General features: G+C 44.6%; 1 protein-coding gene across 4 annotated transcripts in view; it reads left to right on the top strand.

The window, feature by feature from the left end:
* The window catches only part of ZFHX4 (zinc finger homeobox 4), a 185,164-nt gene that overhangs the window by 159,807 nt on the left and 5,323 nt on the right, over nt 1-20,034 (top strand). For all 4 annotated transcript variants that reach the window (XM_059672833.1, XM_059672830.1, XM_059672831.1 and 1 more), the window contains exons 7-10: nt 4,535-4,668; nt 4,894-5,094; nt 5,612-5,729; nt 6,230-11,581. In XM_059672833.1, coding sequence (XP_059528816.1) covers nt 4,535-4,668; nt 4,894-5,094; nt 5,612-5,729; nt 6,230-11,581 — 5,805 coding nt within the window. The remainder of the gene's footprint in view (nt 1-4,534; nt 4,669-4,893; nt 5,095-5,611; nt 5,730-6,229; nt 11,582-20,034) is intronic.

Raw genomic sequence — 20,034 nt, 5'->3', positions numbered from 1 at the left:
TCTTATGTGCCTACTGGTGCCATTGAAACAGGACTGGAGCACAGGAGAGGACACAGAGCATTGTGAAAGGGGAGTTGTTTAAAACCCATTTTATCCCTGCAGAAATGCCTCCCCAGGTATATCTAAACGGATAAAAATGAACTTTAAAACTAACTAAAAGAAATTACTGAGATGCAAATATTTAGCTTTGAAACCTCCCAGACTTCAAGACAATTCTTGTTATTGACAACTGGCATGAACTTTTAACCAAGTTTTCTGCCTTCTAAATGGAATCTGATTAGGTGAAAAAACTATTACATGGATTTTTTTCCTTGTAAATATTGCTAAAGATTGAATAACCACTTATGTATATATTGTTTTTCTTCTTATGTCAGTTATAAATGTCAAGAAATACGAGCAAAATTAATCACTATCTTAGTGTGTTAGATGGGAAAACAGCGTGTCTCCACTTGAGCACTGAATTTTTGAGACAGGAAGGAATTAACACGTGTTAGAAAGACCCTGTTTGTGTAAGCTGTTGTGCAGAGTTGCGCACATTAATCTCCAGGACTTGAGCTTTCAAAATGAGACTTGGCAATATGCAAGTTGTATTTGTTGAATATTCATTCATAACAGAAAAGCCTCCTAATGCCTCATTTATATTGTCATTTAAATCTAGTGCCACTTTAGATTAATTATAATCCAAATTACAGCTCTGTGCAGTACAAGAATTAATATAGAGTTTATCCAGATTAATACATTTGCATTGAAAATGTAATATGTCTCTGCCATGGCTAAGGGGACCACTTTTTAATAAGGGAGTAAACACGAGGAAAGATGGAAATTAACCTTCATTATTGCAATTAAAATTATCCTTTCATTCCAGTCTCATTAGAAAGAATACTGTACTGGTAATTATCATTTGGAATTATTTGGCATTGAATAACCTCTTCTGTTAGATTCAAGTTTTATAGTATTCAAATATTATCAAATACATTGATTCATAAAATATTTAAAATGACTGTTATTTTGTTTTATTGTTTTTTCAAGATTTGCTTTGAGTACATATGTGTTATTGGATTTTCCTCATTTATTATGAGTATAAACCATTTTACAACCTTCTGTATTTTAAAGGTTGAAAATTATTAAGTAGGCAGCATCTGAATGGAAATGAATTATGTCATTTTTATATTGTTATCTCATGCAAGTTACATAACCACATAACTGACAGTTAATTGGCTCATCTATATGGCAGTGCTTACTTGTAATGAGACTGCATTTCTTAGTTTAAGTATGTTAAAAGAGCATTGTTTTTAGAGGATATTATGATGTCCTTAACGAACACAAAATGAATTATCTCACCTAAAATTTTTCTCTAGGGTATCAAACTGGATTTATTTCAAATAAAGTTGTAGGCGTAAACTATGAGTAATCACAGAACTTAATCAAAACTCTCCTAAAATTGGCCCTTATTTAATATATTTCTAGAATAAAACAATTTAGTGAGAGACCTTGAAGTCGAGTCCTTGCAATTTACCAAGAAGGCCATAGTCCCTGAGATTACACCTTCTTGAAAAGTAGGAAAAGCTCACAATCATGAAATGTGATTTCCATCACTTTGCAAATAACCCTGATGACCTGCCTGTCCTTGTGGTCTGTTTCTGTCCTGTGTTATTCCAGCTCAGCATTCTTGCTTCTTCCTCTCAGTGGCATGCATTTCTGGAGTGCCTAGACACAGCTGGGGGTGGTGGAATCTAATTTGTATTTATGCTTCTTTTTAATGTAAAATAAAATGGTCTTTACACAGCTTCTAGCTTTCCTAAGATCATGGTTTAATTAAGTTCATTACACACAAAAAATATTGAAGTTGACCTATATACAGGGTGGAATACTATAGCCAATAGCCACTGCAATGGCTATAAAATGACCCTAAAACTTTTATTTTCTTGATGCAGCACAAATGTCACTAAATTCAAAAGCAACTACATCATTAATGAATATTAATAAGCATAAAAATAACGTGGATTTATTATACCAAATATGTACCTCAATTTATAGCAGTAATGGCGAACCTTTTGAGCTCAGCATGTCAGCATTTTGAAAAACCCTAACTTAACTCTGGTGCCGTGTCACATATAGAAATTTTTTGATATTTGCAACCACAGTAAAACAAAGACTTATATTTTTGATATTTATTTTATATATTTAAATGCCATTTAACAAAGAAAAATCAACCAAAAAAATTGAGTTCACGTGTCACCTCTGACACGCGTGTCATAGGTTCGCCATCACTGATTTATAGTATAGTTGTAGTAAAATGTCTCATAGCTAAAAATCAGTGTTTTTTGATCATGTACCAATATTAGAATATTTATGCTTATTATAATAAGGCCATAGCTTCTCATTTAATAGATTTAAAAGTTTCTGGAAGGGTTTTTTGATTGCTGATACCCCATAGGGTCTGCAGGCAACAAGAGTCATGTAAATTCTCTTTTAATTTGTGTATGACAGTCTTTGATAGCATAGGGAAATGGACAAGCTTATAATTTGGTTATGTCTTATTCTACCATGTGCACAAAGGAATGATAGGGGAATATGAGAGTATTAGATGCTTAAAGGAGCATATTCTTACTCATTAATGGGGGACTTAAAAAAAATCTTCTCATCTCAAAGAAGAAAGCGAGGGATAAACATTCCTGATGCGAATGACAATCACTTTATACAACTTGAACTGACATTTTAAGCCCTAAATTTTATTTGCAAACATTATATATCATATTATTATCTTGAATATTTTAGCACTTTAAATACAACACCACAAAGCACATTCTGCTTTGAGAAAGAAAAACCTATTTTTTGATGCCATAATTAATTATGAAATAAACATTCCTGTTTCTGACATATCTTTGGATAGCAAATGCTTGGATTGTGTTTATCGATATAATGAAGGTCTTCAGTCTATATTCAAATTTAAGTTCATTCAAATACAAATGTGATCAGCTATTTTTTCAAATATCTAGAAGGAACCTAAATTTCTCCAAGGCATCTGTAGATATAGGGCACATGTAACAATTCAAATAAAATCTAATGTTTGTAAATCTAGAAATCAGTATAATTATTTGAAAACATCACCAAATCTATACCTACCATGATTGTCATTCTGTCATTGAAAGTCTACTTTAATTTCGGTGTCCTTGGAGTCCAAAATTTAAAATGCTTGCTTTTAAATTTCTTTCAGAATTCAAAATTTCTGAAAATGTTTATATGTTTTAAACATGCATCATCTCTATCCAGGATTGAAAAAAGAATGTAGTTTTTGGTTCATCTTTACTTTGTTTCCAACATCCTTGACCTTATTTTTAAATTAAAACTGGGCTATTTCGCAATAAGGTGCAATTTGTTCATTTATATGAACCGTATGTGGATTGAAAAAAAAAATCAAGATAAATCTTCATGCACAGCCTACAATCAGATTACGCCCAGACTCTATATTCACGCGGGGTCTGATAGCAATCAATGGTTTAGCTTCATTGCATTTCAACATGTATTTGCACCCAGTTGTCCAGTGATAGTATCCTCACCCTGGAAATAATTTAGTTGCAAATTGACTGGAAGATGGTGAAAATTGAAAGTTAAAATTAGAAATACTCATAATAAACAGCAGAAAAAAGGTCAGATGACGCCGTGCTATGATGAGATTGGAATGGCTGGTAAATGAGGTTTTGTGTTTGTCGTGAGATGTATGTGACATGCCTACCCAATGTCGCTGTAATATCCAGCCTCACAGAGGAGATTATCGGGAAAATGGATGCTGGAAAGAATTTTCTGTTAGATTGGGAAATTAGAATCACACTCTTTTTCTTTGATGTGTGTGAGGCTCCTATACGTGACATTGCTTATCTAGGCAAAATTTTAAACCCCCTTAACACTGAATATTTGGATTAACCTCATAAAACAGCCATCTTCTTGAGATGTGAACTATAAATGTTATATGTACAGCCTAACATGTAAAGCAAAGAGTAAATCATAAAAACAGCAGGAGACATGTATAGTTAATGTTTAAGTCCTATATTCACCACATAAAAATGCTGTCTTTGTTTCTGAATTATAAGTAGTTAGCTCTTCTCAGAATTTTGAAATGTTTCCTGTGATCAAGAATTTTAGAAAAGAGATAGGCAATTCAACATGAGTAAAACGAATTATTTTCTAAGTTAGCATTTGTGAATGGGAGTAGATTTGCTTTAATGTGATAAAGGCAGCCTGAGACACCAGTGAGCACGTGTTATTGATGAGTCTCTCAAGGTCATCGAGGGTTATCTAAACATGAGACAGGAGTACATTTTAAAATATATTTATAAAGTCCAGTTAGTCAGTGGACACAAAGAAGTGTGCATCTTGCCTTTTGAGATTAGCATCATTTATAAGTGTTTGTCCAGTTCCTTTTGTGGTTCTGTGAGTTTAGAGTCAGCGCTAGATGAAAAACATAGAATCTTTCAGGTTTGACGTTGTTAGTCTTTTGAAGTTGACACGTTCTGTTTTTTTGGGGTGGGATCAGGAATAATCACACCAGAAAAGGAGCTGAAAGTCAGTGTGGCGGGTGTGACCCCGCCACTCTTGCTGGCAAAGGAAGAAGATGTCACAACAAAACGATCAAAAGCTACAGAGGACCATAAATTCTGTCACGATCAGGTAAATACATTTTTTCCTCCCTTTGCTATATAAACCTATTTTAAATTTTAATTTATTTCTTATTGCTCCTGGTAGTGTTAGAGCCCCCAACGATTCCATGCTATTGAAACGTAGCATGGTGACAAATGTGATTGGTGACAGATGAGCCCTCGGTATTCCTGCTGATGCTCTGAAGCCCTCTCAGACTAATGATAGCATATGCCATGTCTATTCACTGTCTTCCAGTTCTATCAGTGTCCTTATTGTAACTACAATAGTAGGGACCAAAGTCGCATCCAGATGCACGTCCTGTCGCAGCACTCGGTGCAGCCGGTCGTCTGCTGTCCCCTCTGCCAGGACGTCCTCAGCAACAAGATGCACCTGCAGCTGCACTTGACGCACCTGCACAGCGTCTCCCCGGACTGCGTGGAGAAGCTGCTCATGACAGTAAGGACCCCACATGTTGACATGCGTGTGACGTAATCTCTGGAAAGGTAGAACACCAAATCTGCACTTATCGGTCCATAGGAATGTATTTCTTCTTCGCGACGCAAAGTTGTTTCCCTGACTGTGTTACAGAAATCACAGTCCAAGGCCCCTCTGTTGTCTCTTTTGCTAGGAAAATAAATATGATACGGGCATAGATTATTCAGTAACACATATTTTACAGTCTCATGTTTATAATGTCATAAAGATGAGTCACATGGACACATTGAGTTTCAAACTTTGAGTATCAGGATAAAGACATAGACCTACAAAAACAGCTTTAAAAAGGGAAAGAAAGAATATAGCATTGTAATGGTGTTGATCTGAAATTGGAAGGGAGAGCAGTGGCCTGTAAGAGCCACCAAGTGTCCCTGCTTTGGCTGGAAAATCTAAGTGGGACGCAACTGCCCAATGGCAGCTTTGGTGGCATTTTTGAATGTTGGGGGACCTTTGACATGAGCCCCTTTGTTCTTCACAGGTGCCTGTGCCCGATGTGATGATGCCAAACAGTTTGCTGCTGCCCGCAGCTGCCTCTGAGAAATCAGAGCGGGACACACCTGCAGCCGGCACAGCCGAGGGGTCGGGGAAGTATTCAGGTATGCCCGCCTGTGACTGTGGTCTGCAGAAAGCACGCTTCAAGGCTTGCGTTTGTGGTGGAGTGCCAAGGTTTTTACTATCAAAGAGTTAGAACAAAGGCACAGAGGAAAAATATATCCCAAGAGCCATCGTTTTCCATGCATAGTTAGTGTCTGGCTGTCTGTCACTGCTGAGTGTCAATGACCGAGAATATTCTTTGCTCTAATTCCTGGACACTGAGGCCTGGCCCTTGGTTTCACACTGATTGTATGCAGCATACTGCAATTACCTTTGAGTTCTTTTCTTCCGTATCCTGAAATTCCTCAAGGTCAGAGGTGATTTGATATTCACCTTTGTATCCACAGTGCCTCTCACAATGCTTGCAACGTAGTAGTTGCTCAATAAATATTTCTCTAACGAATCAATTAAACAGAAACCTGTAGAGGTTCCTACTTACAATATTTATCAGCCTGTGTCCCTTCTCCCTGTAAGCGATCTGTTTGTGCTTTCTCCCGCACAGGCGAGAGTCCAATGGATGACAAAAGTATGGCAGGTCTTGACGATGCAAAGGCCAGCGTGGAAATAAAGAGCGAGGAGCAGAAACCAGCTAAAGAAGCCATGGATGTGTCCGAATGGAACAAAAATGGCAGCAAGGATGTGAAAATCCCCGACACCCTACCAGATCCACTCAGTGAGCAGCAGAAGCGGCAGCCGCTGTCGGTTTCCGACCGCCACGTGTACAAGTACCGCTGCAACCACTGCAGCCTGGCCTTCAAGACGATGCAGAAGCTTCAGATCCATTCCCAGTACCACGCGATCCGGGCCGCCACCATGTGTAATCTCTGCCAGCGGAGCTTCCGTACATTCCAGGCTTTAAAAAAACACCTGGAAGCGGGCCACCCCGAGCTGAGCGAAGCCGAGCTCCAGCAGCTGTCCGCCTCCCTGCCCGTGAACGGAGAGCTCTGGGCCGAGAGCGAAGGCCTGGCCCCGGACGACCACGCCCTGGAGCAGGAAATGGAGAGGGAGTACGAGGTCGACCAGGAGGGGAAGGCGAGTCCCGTGGGGAGTGACAGCAGCTCCATTCCTGATGACATGGGCTCTGAACCAAAGCGGACCTTGCCCTTCAGAAAAGGGCCCAACTTTACGATGGAAAAGTTCCTCGACCCTTCCCGCCCGTATAAATGCACAGTGTGTAAAGAGTCCTTCACCCAGAAGAACATCCTCTTGGTCCATTATAATTCCGTTTCTCATCTGCATAAGTTGAAAAAGGTGTTGCAGGAGGCCTCCAGTCCCGTTCCTCAAGAAACCAGCAGCGGCGCCGACCACAAACCCTACAAGTGCAGCATCTGCAACGTCGCCTACAGCCAAAGCTCGACCTTGGAAATCCACATGCGGTCGGTGCTCCACCAGACCAAGGCCAGGGCCGCCAAGCTGGAGCCCGGCGGCCCCGGCCTCGCCGCCAGCGTGGGCAGTCCCGGCCCAGGGATGTTGGAGTCCCTGAGTTTGGCCTCCGTCAGCAGCAAAGATACCCACTTCGATGCCAAAGAATTAAGTAAAAAGCAAACCCCGGAAGTCCTGTCCGCGCAGCCGCCGCGCCGCCCGCCGCAGCCAGCCGCACAGGCTCAGGCGCAGCTCCAGCACGAGCTGCAGCAGCAGGCGCAGGCGGTCTTCCTCCAGCCGCAGCTGCTCAGCCCCGCCTTCCTGCCGCACTTCCCCATGACCCCCGAGGCTCTGCTGCAGTTCCAGCAGCCTCCGTTCCTCTTCCCTTTCTACATCCCGGGCGCGGAGTTCAGCCTGGGGCCGGAGTTGGGCCTGCCCGGCTCCGCCGCGTTCGGGATGCCCGGCATGACGGGCATGGCCGGGTCCTTGCTCGAAGACTTGAAGCAGCAGATTCAGACGCAGCATCACGTCGGCCAAACGCAGCTGCAGCTCCTGCAGCAGCAAGCACAGCAGTACCAGGCCGCGCCGCCGCCGCTGGCGTCTCAGAAGCCGCCCCCGCCGCAGCCGGCGCCGCAGCCCGCCGGCAAGCTCCCCAAACCGGACCCGGCCAGCCTGGCGGGGGCCGACTGCCCGGCCGCCAAGGAGGGGCCCTCTTACAAGGAGGCTGAAGAGAGTGCGGAGAAGCAAGACAAACCAAAGCCAGAATTTACCAGCGAAGGGGAAGGACTCAGAGAAGGCAAAGACTCCAAGAAGCCCAAGTCCCTGGAACCAGCCATCCCGCCGCCGAGGATCGCCTCCGGGGCCAGGGGGAATGCGGCCAAGGCCTTGCTGGAGAACTTCGGGTTCGAGCTGGTCATCCAGTACAACGAGAACCGGCAGAAGGTGCAGAAGAAGGGCCGGGGCGGGGACGGGGACAGCTCGGACAAGCTGGAGTGCGGGACGTGTGGGAAACTCTTCTCCAATGTCCTCATTTTAAAGAGCCACCAGGAGCACGTGCACGGGCAGTTTTTCCCCTACGGAGCCCTGGAGAGATTCGCTCGCCAGTACCGGGAGGCCTATGACAAGCTTTACCCGATTTCGCCACCTTCGCCAGAAACGCCGCCTCCGCCGCCGCCTCCCCCGCTGCCCCCGGCGCCCCCGCAGCCTGCCCCCCTGGGGCCAGTGAAGATGCCCAGCTCCGTGTCCGCCCCCCTGCAGGCGCCACCCCCCACGCCGCCCCCACCCCCGCCGCCCCCGCCGCCCCCGCCGCCTCCCCCGCCGCCGCCGCCCTCGGCCCCCCCGCAGGTCCAGCTGCCCGTGTCTCTGGACCTCCCGCTCTTCCCCTCCATCATGATGCAGCCCGTGCAGCACCCGGCGCTCCCCCCGCAGCTGGCCCTGCCGCTGCCGCAGATGGACGCGCTGTCCGCCGACCTCACCCAGCTGTGCCAGCAGCAGCTCGGGCTCGACCCCAGCTTCCTGCGGCACTCGCAGTTCAAGCGCCCGCGGACCAGGATCACGGACGACCAGCTCAAGATCCTGAGGGCGTACTTCGACATCAACAACTCCCCGAGCGAGGAGCAGGTGCAGGAGATGGCGGAGAAGTCGGGCCTCTCGCAGAAGGTCATCAAGCACTGGTTCCGCAACACGCTCTTCAAGGAGCGGCAGCGCAACAAGGACTCGCCCTACAACTTCAGCAACCCGCCCGTCACGGTGCTGGAGGACCTGCGCCTGGACCCGCCGCCCGCCGCCCTGGAGCACTACAAGGCCGACGCCGCTTTCAGCAAGAGGTCGTCCCGCACCCGGTTCACCGACTACCAGCTGCGGGTCCTGCAGGACTTTTTTGACACCAACGCTTACCCCAAAGACGACGAGATCGAGCAGCTGTCCACCGTCCTCAACCTCCCCACCCGGGTCATCGTGGTGTGGTTCCAGAACGCGCGGCAGAAGGCCCGCAAGAGCTACGAGAACCAGGCCGAGGCCAAGGACAGCGAGAAGCGCGAGCTGACGAACGAGCGGTACATCCGCACCAGCAACATGCAGTACCAGTGCAAGAAGTGCTCCGTGGTGTTCCCCCGCATCTTCGACCTGATCACGCACCAGAAGAAGCAGTGCTACAAGGACGAGGACGACGACGCGCAGGACGAGAGCCAGACCGAAGACTCCATGGACGCCACGGACCAGGTGGTGTACAAGCACTGCTCGGCCTCCGGCCAGGCGGACGCGGCCAAAACCGCCACGGCCCCGGCGGCCGGTTCCGGCTCCGGGGCGAGCACCCCTCTCATTCCGTCCCCCAAACCTGAGCCCGAGAAGACCTCCCCCAAACCTGACTACCCCCCAGAAAAGCCAAAGCAGAGCGACCCCGCCCCCCCGGCTCCCGGCACCAAGCCGGCCCCCACCTCCTCGGACCCTCCGCCGGCCCCGCCCCAGCCCCCCAAGCAGCCCCCGCTGGTGGGCCGACCCCCCTCGGCCTCGCAGACCCCGGTGCCGTCCAGCCCCCTGCCGCTGTCCATGACGCCGCTCCAGAACAGCCTACCTCCGCAGCTGCTGCAGTACCAGTGCGACCAGTGCACCGTGGCCTTCCCGAGCCCGGAGCTCTGGCAGGAGCACCAGCACATGCATTTCCTCGCCGCGCAGAACCAGTTCCTCCACTCGCCCTTCCTGGAGCGGCCCCTGGACATGCCCTACATGATCTTCGACCCCAACAGCCCCCTGATGACCGGCCAGCTGCTGAGCGGCTCCCTGGCGCAGATGGGCCCCCAGACGGGGGCCTCCCACCCCGCGGCCCCCGCCACCGTGGCCGCGTCCCTGAAGCGGAAGCTGGAGGACAAGGAGGACCAGACCTGCAGCGAGAAGGAGGGCGGCCCCGGCGGCGAGGACCAGCACCGCGACAAGCGCCTGCGGACCACCATCACCCCCGAGCAGCTGGAGATCCTCTACGAGAAGTACCTGCTGGACTCCAACCCCACCCGCAAAATGCTGGATCACATCGCGCGGGAGGTGGGGCTGAAGAAACGCGTGGTGCAGGTCTGGTTCCAGAACACGCGCGCCCGGGAGCGGAAAGGCCAGTTCCGGGCCGTGGGGCCGGCCCAGTCGCACAAGCGGTGCCCCTTCTGCCGCGCCCTGTTCAAGGCCAAGTCGGCCCTGGAGAGCCACATCCGCTCTCGGCACTGGAACGAGGGGAAGCAGGCGGGGTACAGCCTGCCCCCCAGCCCTCTGATAGCGGCGGACGAGGGCGGGGAGAGCCCCCAGAAATACATCTACTTTGACTACCCGTCTTTGCCGCTCACTAAAATCGACCTGTCGAGCGAGAATGAGTTGGCTTCGACCGTGTCCACGCCCGTGAGCAAGACGGCCGAGCTGTCCCCCAAGAACCTGCTCAGCCCTTCTTCCTTCAAAGCAGAGGGCCCCGAGGACGGGGAGAACCTGGGCGCCCCGCCCGCCGAGGCCGGGTACGACCAGAGCAAGACCGATTTCGATGAGACGTCGTCCATCAACACGGCCATCAGCGACGCCACCACGGGCGACGAGGGCAACGCCGAGGTGGAAAGCACCCTGGGCGGTTCTGGAGACGGGAAGCCGGCTCTGTCGCCGAAAGAGCCCAAAACTCTTGACGCTTTGCCAAAAACAGCAACCACACCCACCGCAGAGGTCTGCGAGGAGAAATTCCTCTTCTCCCTCACCAGCCCCTCCATGCATTTCAACGACAAAGACGGTGACCACGACCAAAGCTTTTACATCACGGATGACCCCGATGACAACGCCGACCGCAGCGAAACGTCCAGCATCGCTGACCCGAGTTCCCCAAATCCTTTTGGGTCCAGCAACCCTTTCAAATCCAAAAATAACGACCGCCCGGGGCACAAGCGTTTCCGGACTCAGATGAGCAACCTGCAGCTCAAGGTCCTCAAGGCGTGCTTCGGGGACTACCGCACGCCCACCATGCAGGAGTGCGAGATGCTGGGCAACGAGATCGGCCTGCCCAAGCGCGTGGTCCAGGTGTGGTTCCAGAACGCACGGGCCAAGGAGAAGAAATTTAAAATCAACATCGGGAAGCCGTTCATGATCAATCAGAGCGGGACCGAAGGCACCAAGCCAGAGTGCACGCTGTGCGGGGTGAAATATTCCGCCCGCTTGTCCATCAGAGATCACATCTTCTCCAAACAGCACATCGCAAAGGTGAGGGAGACCGTGGGGAGCCAGCTGGACCGGGAGAAGGATTACTTGGCTCCGACCACCGTTCGGCAGCTGATGGCGCAGCAAGAACTGGACCGGATCAAGAAAGCGTCAGATGTGCTGGGCTTGGCGGTGCAGCAGCCCAGCATGGTGGACAGCGGCCCCCTCCACGGCATCGGCCTCCCCGCTGCCTACCCGGGACTCCCTGCGCTTCCTCCGGTCCTTCTCCCCGGAATGAACGGGCCGTCCTCCTTGCCCGGGTTCCCACAGAATTCAAACAGTAAGTCACTTCCAGGGCAGTCTAATGAGTTAGTAACGTTAGGCAGCTGATGCCGAATAACTACGAACAGGGTACATTTGAATCTCTTCATTTCAGTGAGTGAAGCCATTAAATAATTTAAAATATATATTTTATTGGCTAAATTAATAACCAGGAAGTAAGTCTACCTGAACTTATGCAGAAAAATAAAGACTAGGTTAAGAAAGAAAGAAAGAAAGAAAGAAAGAAAGAAAGACTAGCTAGGTCATAGCTAGTCTTAGAAATATATTCATTATGTATATCATTATATCTTTTTTTAAAAAATATATTTTATTGATTTTTTACAGAGAAGAAAGGAGAAGGATAGAGAGTTAAAACATCGATGAGAGAGAAATATCAATATGCTGCCTCCTGCACACCCCCTACTGGGGATGTGCCCGCAACCCTGGTACATGCCCTTGACTGGAATCGAACCTGGGACCCTTCAGTCCGCAGGCGGACGCTCTATCTACTGAGCCAAACCGGTTTTGGCAGAAATGTTCCTTTTGTAGAATCATTTCAATACTGTTTTCAAATGGCATTTAAGCACAAACGTGAGGCATGTTGTTTGGTTAACGTACTAAGAAAGTGAAGCACTCACTAATCCATTTATCGGTATCTTAATTTATATTCTTTCCAAGGGAGGCTTTCTTATTTGTTTTTCTGTTTTGTTTTGTTTTGTTTTCTTCCACTTAATGGAAGTTCAAAAGTTAAGGGCCTCTAGCCACAGGAATTCACCCATAATACACCTAACAGTCAATAAAGCTTATATTTAGTTTAACTACTAACAATATGACTTCTGGGACAATTTTTAATTTGATTGTAAAGATTTTGGACAATAAGATTGTGATTTTTGTAGCAGCCATTGTTGCTTATTATTTAAATTAATGTGCAACCTTAGAGGTATATTAATATTACCCCATGCCCTCCTGCCCCTCGCTCCACCCCAGCCATATAATTAAGTCAAACAGAATTATAAAGCTTTCTGAGGCAACCCCAGAAGATGAATCCAATTCAGTGCTCATCAAGAGTAATGTAATTTGTGCAGGTTCAGAACATTTCATGAATGAGTAAAGGTATGCGGTTCTATTAGCTTAAAACAGTTGAATACAGTAAGCTAGGCAAGGACATAGCCAAACATATAACGAATGTTAAATGTTTTATATGTTATATAAAAGTTATATATTATCCAAAACAGAAAAAAATGGTTCTCTTATAATTTCTTCTTTAAAGTAAGTTTTATTTTTCAAATTAACAGTGATATTTTTTTTTCTTTTTGAAAGGGGATTCTGACATTATAAACTTATCTAGAATTAACTAATTACATATTTCTAGAAAGGTTAAAAAACACATAGGCTAGCTTTTTTATTTACACAAATTGGACTTTTACATAAATGTCAAACTTTTCAATCTCACCCTTTTTTTAAATGAAATCTTTATTGTTGAAAGTATTACATATGTTCCCTTATTTTCTCCCATTGACCCCTTATAGCCCTCCCCCCTCCCCCAGGCCTCTACCACCCTATTGTCTGTGACCATGGGTTATGCATATATGCATACACATTCTTTGGTTCGTCTTCTCCCCCCCTTTCCCCACATCCCTTCCCTCTGAGGTTCGACAGTCTGTTCCATGCTTCCATGTCTCTGGATCTATTTTGTTCAACAGTTTGTTTTGCTCATTAGATTCAACATATGAGTGAGATCATGTGATACTTGTCGACAAGTATCTCTGACTGGCTTATTTCACTTAGCATAATACTCTCCTGGTCCCTCCATGCTGTCTCAAAGGGTAAGAGATCCTTCTTTTTTACTGCTGCCTAGTATTCTGTGGTGTTAATGTACCACAGCTTTTAATCCACTCAATTGCTGATGGGCACTTGGGCTGTTTCCATATCTTAGCTATTGTAAATTGTGCTATGAACATAGGGGTGCATACATTTTTTTCTGATTTGTGTTTTCATATCTAATTTTTTGAGGAAATTCCATGCTGTTTTCCATAATGGCTGCACCAGTCTGCATTCCCACCAGCAGTGCACTAGGGGTTCCCTTGTCTCCACATCCTCGCCAGCACTTGTGATTTGTTGATGGTAGCCATTCTGACAGATGTGAAGCGATAACCCATTGTCATTTTAATTTACATCTCTCTGATGATCAGTGATTTTAAGCATTTTTTTCATATGTCTCTTGGCCATCTGTATGTCCACTTTGGAGAAGAGTCTATTTAAGTCCTTTGCCCATTTTTTAATTGGCTTTTCCTTTTGTTAAGTTGTGTGAGCTCCTAGTTTGGATATTCACCCTTTATCAGATGCATCATTGCCAAACAGTTCTCCTGCCCAGTGGGCTTCCTTTTCATTTCGTTGGTGGTTTCTTTTGCTGTGCAGAAGCCTTTTACTTTGATGCGGTCCCATTTGTTTTCTCCTTAGTTTCCTTTCTCCCAGGACAGTGGTTCTCATCCTTCCTAATGCTGCGACCCTTTAATACAGTTCCTCATGTTGTGGTGACCCCCAATTTCATTGTTACAAATTGAACATAATTAAAGCATAGTGATTAATCACAAAAACAATATGTAATTATATTTGTTTTCCGATGGTCTTAGGCGACCCCTGTGAAAGGGTCGTTCAACCCCCAAAGGGTTCATGACCCACAGGTTGAAAACCGCTGCCCTAGGAGATATATCTGCAAAGATATTGCTACAAGAGATGCCTGAGATTTTGCTGCCTATGGTTTCTCCTAGGATCAAGTTTCACTTTTTACATTTAATTCTTACCCATTTTGGGTTTGTTTTTGTGTATGGTGTAAGTTGGTGGTCTAGCTTCATTTTTTTGCATGTATCTGTCCAATTTATTGAAGAGACTGGATTAACCCCATTGTATGCTCTTGCCTCCTTTGTCAAATATTAATTGAGCATAGTGGTTTGGATTGATTTCTGGGGTCTCTGTTTGGTTCCATTGATCTGTATGTCTGCACTTGTGCCAGTACCAGGCTGTTTTGATTATAATGGTTTTGTAGTATAATTTGATATCTGGTATTATGATTCCTCAATTTTTTTCTTCTTTTTCAAGATTGCTGTGGCTTTTCGGGGGGGTTTTTTTGGCTCCATATAAATTTTTGGAGTATTTGTTCTAGATCTGTGAAATATGCCATTGGTATTTTAATAGGGTTTGCATTGAATCTATAGATTGCTATAGGGTAGTATGGACGTTTTAATGATGTTAATTCTACCAATCCAGGAACACTTATTTATATCTTCCGCTCTCTTTTTTCAACGTCCTGCTGTTTTCCAAGTAAAAGTCTTTTACCTCCTTGGTTAAGTTTATTCCTAGGTAGGTATCTTAATATTTTGGTTGCTATGGTAAATGGGATTGTTTAGTTTCTCTTTCTGAGAATTCATTATTAGTGTATAAAAATGCCATCGATTTCTGGGTGTTAATTTTGTATCCTGCTACACTGCTGAATTCCTTTATTAAAAAATCTAGTAGTTTTTTTGGTGGAGTTAGGATTCTCTATGTACAATATCATGTCATCTGCGAATAGTGAGTGTTACTTCCTCCTTTCCAATTTGGACGCCTTTTATGTTTTCTTCTTGTCTGATCACTGTGGCTAGGACTTCCAGTACTGTGTCGAACAGGAGTGAAAGTGAACATCCCTGTCTTTTTCCTGTTCTTAGGGGACATGATTTTAGTTTTCGTCCACTGAGTATGATGTTGGTTGTAGGTTTGTCATATATGGCCTTTATTATGTTGAGGCATGATCCCTCCATTCCACTTTGCTGAGAGTTTTTATCAAAAATGGGTGTTGGATTTTTTTTTTTGAATGCTTTTTCTGCGTCTATTAATATGATCATGCTATTTTTGTCTTTCAATTTGTTTATGTGATGTATCACATTTACTGATTTGCGAATATTGTACCAGCCTTGCATCCCCGGGATAAATCCCACTTGGCCATGGTGTATGATCTCTTAAATATATTTCTGTATCTGATTTGCTAATACTTTGTTGAGGATTTTAGCATCTATGTTCATCAGGGATACTGGCCTGTAATTCTCTTTCTTTGTGATGTCTACCTGGTTTTGGAATTAGGATAATGCTGGCCTCATAAAAAGAGCTTGGAAGTGTTCCTTCCTCTTGGATTTTTTGGGAACAGTTTCAGGAGGATAGGTGTTAGTTCTTCTTTGGTAAAATTCTCCCCGTGAAGCCGTCCTCACCTTTTCTTATAAAAACAAAACATGCCATGTGATCTTAGAAGATATTCCTGTTTGAACTTTTACCTTAGGAAACGTGAAAGAGTGACACCACGTGGCCTGTGGGCTGTGGCCAGCTCACCTGGCTCCCTGTCCTGAGCGACCTGTTGGCATTCGGGAAGCAGGCAGGGTCTGTACATAGAGAACATTGCCCCTTCCTTGAACTGTCACCGTGTGCTTCCCCCCCATTAGACTTAGGGCTTCATTATCTAGATATTCTGGGGGCCTGAAATATCAGCTACAATTACGTGTTTTGTTTGTACATTTAATTGTCAGAATTGTTTATAAGAATAATGCAGTGGCTATTTTTGCATGACTATCATTTTCTGTTCCTACTTTATATGTCACTGTGATTATTAATTGACACATAGAAAAATGTTTTCTGTGGAAAACTTTTGTGATCGGTTATATAAAGGAGTTTTCCCGCATGGAGTATAATGTGAAAAACGAAGTAATATGGAATTGAAAATAGTAAATAAAATATTGGGTAAAGCAGAGGGACACTTGGTACTTTACAGGCACTGAGAACACTCCAGGCGTCTGTGGTCACTGATGCCTGTGTAGTCACCCCTCTAAATAGCGGTCAAAGCATCTTGCTTTCCTCTCCACGGGATCAGAAGGCCTTTGCTTGGACAGTCAGTCCTTGGCTGACAGTCCAGTATGAGAGAAAGTGGTAAGGGTAGAGGGAGGAGATGTTTATGACATACTTAAATACCCTGACCTCTCTCATTCAGCTCAGCGTAAATACAGTGTGTCTCCTCCCCTGACACGTGGGCCCTGTTCATAACTCCCCGAGTTGTGGGAGGCTGTGCAGGCAGGTCCTCTGCAGTGAGCAGTATCCTTATGCATCTGACACCAAGGACCTCGGTGCTAGGTATACCTATTGCTTCATTAAATCCTGGACCAAAACAGATCGGAGAGTGTTATAAAAAAAAAAAGGGGGGGGCTATTCATTTTGTGAACATACCACTGCAATTTGCAATTTCTCATGAACTCGTTTTTTAATTTTTATTTTGGCAGATTTTAAACATAGCACAGCAGGTTACCAGCAGGACCTCATCTGAGAGCCTGAGTTCCCATCCTTCCCAGTTCACTTATGTTTAGGTTAGCTGACCTGTGGTGGGTAAAGCTGAGTATTTTAGGCATCTCGCAAGGGGAGCTGTGTTTCTCCATCTTTCTACTGTATTTTCTCATCACTCAAATACCTCCTTTGCTTTATGGGAGAAATAGACATACCAGCGAAGTGAAGTCAAAAGGAGAAAATTACTTCATAAGTAGAATATTTCTGTATTTCTCACAATAATTTATCTACATGACTGACCTTTGAGAATATGCCGTGTTCATCTTGGGCCCATTTTAATGGGATTTTAGTTATGGAAAAATCTCCATTTTAAAAATACTCTGTCCCTTTGGAGGTAAGTTGGAAGGTTTTGACCCTAAGGAAATCACTAGAACGGGACTCCATTAAGTATGAGCCGTTCCGTAAGGTAGTAAGTCTGATGCCAAAGGCTACACCTGTGAAGGTTTACATTCGTTGCCATGGACATGTTCAGTTTTAGTATTTCCAACCTCTAAGTGTCCTGGTTTAAACATATTTTTTATTCTTTTTGGGGCAGAAGTGCTGTTTACCAGCTTTTATGCTCACAAAACTTCCTTGCCTCACTTCCAAGAAATTTTCACATTAGTTAGCCTTTCAAGATCACGAAGGCGGCCCTTTCGAGAGTAATGCACATCACGTGTGCCTTCGCTTTTAAAGAAAAGGAATTATTTTCTGCTTAAAAAATTTTCCACATTTGTCTTTTTCTATCACGATCATGTGCAAAAAGGGAGAGTGGTGAAAAATATCACAAGCCTGCACGCCTGGAAAAAATTAGAAAAGTTTTAAATTGACATTTTATCCTTGAGTATGTTAGCTTCCTTTGAGGGGGGGGACTCAAGATGAATAGAGACTTGATTTTCTATTTTTAACATATTTACTTTATCGTTTTAAGCAGTGTCTGATTTTTATATGTTCCATTAGTGTTTGGAAATACTGCCCAACCCAATTTCCTTAAATGGAACTGCAGAACATGGCTTGTGCATTTTTCTCATACTTCACTGTAATTTACTAGCACAGTTGTGGTAAATCTAGATAAGAGTAAGTCTTTAGTAATTTTATCACAATTGTCTGTGGCCCCGTGTATATAATTAGTTTTCTTTTCACCTCCAAAATAAATTTTCTCTCTAGGAGACCTAGATCAAAGAATCACGGGGGAAAGGAACCACATCTAAGTTCATTGTGAGACAGGCATTTTCTTCCAAAAACATTACTTTGGGGGAAAACCAAACAAAATTATGGTAGTTTGATTATCTGTAGGTAAACTGGAATCTCTTAGTAGGAGTTAGGGAACGGGAATAAATGCATCTGATTCCACACTGTGACCACTGTTCCGTTTTTCTCTTGTGTTTCTGGTTTTCCGATATCAGTTGGCTACTGATCTTTTGACTGCAACTGTTTACAGCCTCACGGCTTTTGCTAGTAGGCCCGATGTACATGGTTAAAGTATCCTGAATCTGCATCTCTTTCCTAAAATTTTTACTTAATAGCTAATTATTTAACACTGCTTAGTCCTGGAGATGTTGAATTCCTAGAAATCCCTAATAGTTTTGGCTACAGTAGTTGGGATTTTAGAAGACTATTGCATGACCTTTACTTCATTGCATGACCTCTTGATAGGAAGCTGTAGACCCTATCTGATGGGAAAGCCTACTCAACAACCATTGCTATTTTTTTTTAAGTCTCTTAGTTCCTTAAATTTTTTCTTAAATTCTCATGACACAAAAATGAGTGAGCCAACAATTTCCTTAGATTTATGGGGGAAACACCAGGTGGAAAGGGGTTCAGTTACTTATTTGAAGTCTCACTGTACTAGACTTAGAAGTTGGCTTTATGGGGGGTGGGGGGTGGGCAAAGAAGCTGGCTACCAACATAGTGTCATTCTAACATGCAAGGAAGGCTCTGTTGTCCTTAGTACAGCTTCTCCCACCTGGAATCACTCTGCCTGAAAGTCTGTAATTAGATAATAATTTCTTTGACTAAATGCATTATCCTCTGTGAAATGTAAAATAGCACAGATATCATAGTGGGAAGAAACCTCAATCTAGTACTGGTATATATGAAGCCTTTTCAGAAATAGATGTATTCATATTCTTGGTTTTTTTCTTGAAAATAACATTTTATGCAGAGGCAAGTAGAAGATGCCAGGCATAGTGGTGGAGGAGTAAAAACAAGAGAGTTGAGGGTTTGGGCCCCCAAAAGCAATTCCATTACGTCACAAGTTTGTCTAAGTCCCCGGATTCAAGAAGTTTATCATACTAAATTGGGTTAAAGACCAGGAAATTTACTCATTCATTCTTACTATACCCTGCAAAAATTAAGTCATTTTAAATTTATTTCAATGGTGCAGGCCATTTTCATGGCCATAAGTCATGGACTGTTATCAGTTTTTCCCCAAAACACAATGTTACTTTCAAGGATTTGCTTTCTTTTTTCTCTTTCTTTCTCTTTTTATACTATAGCTCTAATAATACATTTTCTTTAAACAAGATTTTTAGCATCTGTCCTCACCACTGGAAAAACTATAGGACTTATTTCAGAGCAGGTCAGGGATGAGTTGGGTTTGGCAGGTTACAAAGCAGAGCAGCTGGTAGAAAGCTAAGCTAATTGACAGGAATCTGGTAACAGTGAGGGTGATCTTTGAGGACTCAGAGACCTTGGATTGTAAGCTAAGCCTAAGAAAAGCTTTCTGAGCTGGGTAGAGACCAATGAAGACACTCAAGTTTTTTTTCTAGCTACAGAAATAGAAACATGCAGTTTTTGTGTCACTTCAAAACAATTTTTTAAACACCCAAATGCTTCATTTAGCATGGAGGTAAGATGTTGACCAATAATCAAAAGATGATTGTGTTAAATCTCTGATCATTCTCTCTACAGCTATGCAGCAAAAATTTAAACTCCACTCACCTCTGTCTGATTCATTCTCCCATCAGGCCTCCAGCTCAGTCCTTGTTCTGATCATTCAGTGGTGAGCCTTCCCTTGATCAATAATGAACCAGCACCCATCCTGGAGGGAGAGCATACTGGATCCTCCATCCCAGGGTTTTAAGGGCAGAGATGATAGGGGAGGTCCCAGGGAAAGATCTCAATCGCCTATTC

This window comes from Myotis daubentonii, chromosome 17 (assembly GCF_963259705.1).
Source record: "Myotis daubentonii chromosome 17, mMyoDau2.1, whole genome shotgun sequence".
NCBI classification, from domain to species: domain Eukaryota; kingdom Metazoa; phylum Chordata; class Mammalia; order Chiroptera; family Vespertilionidae; genus Myotis; species Myotis daubentonii.
Note: the sequence above shows the minus strand (reverse complement) of the source record. Positions and strands in the feature narration are given on the sequence as shown.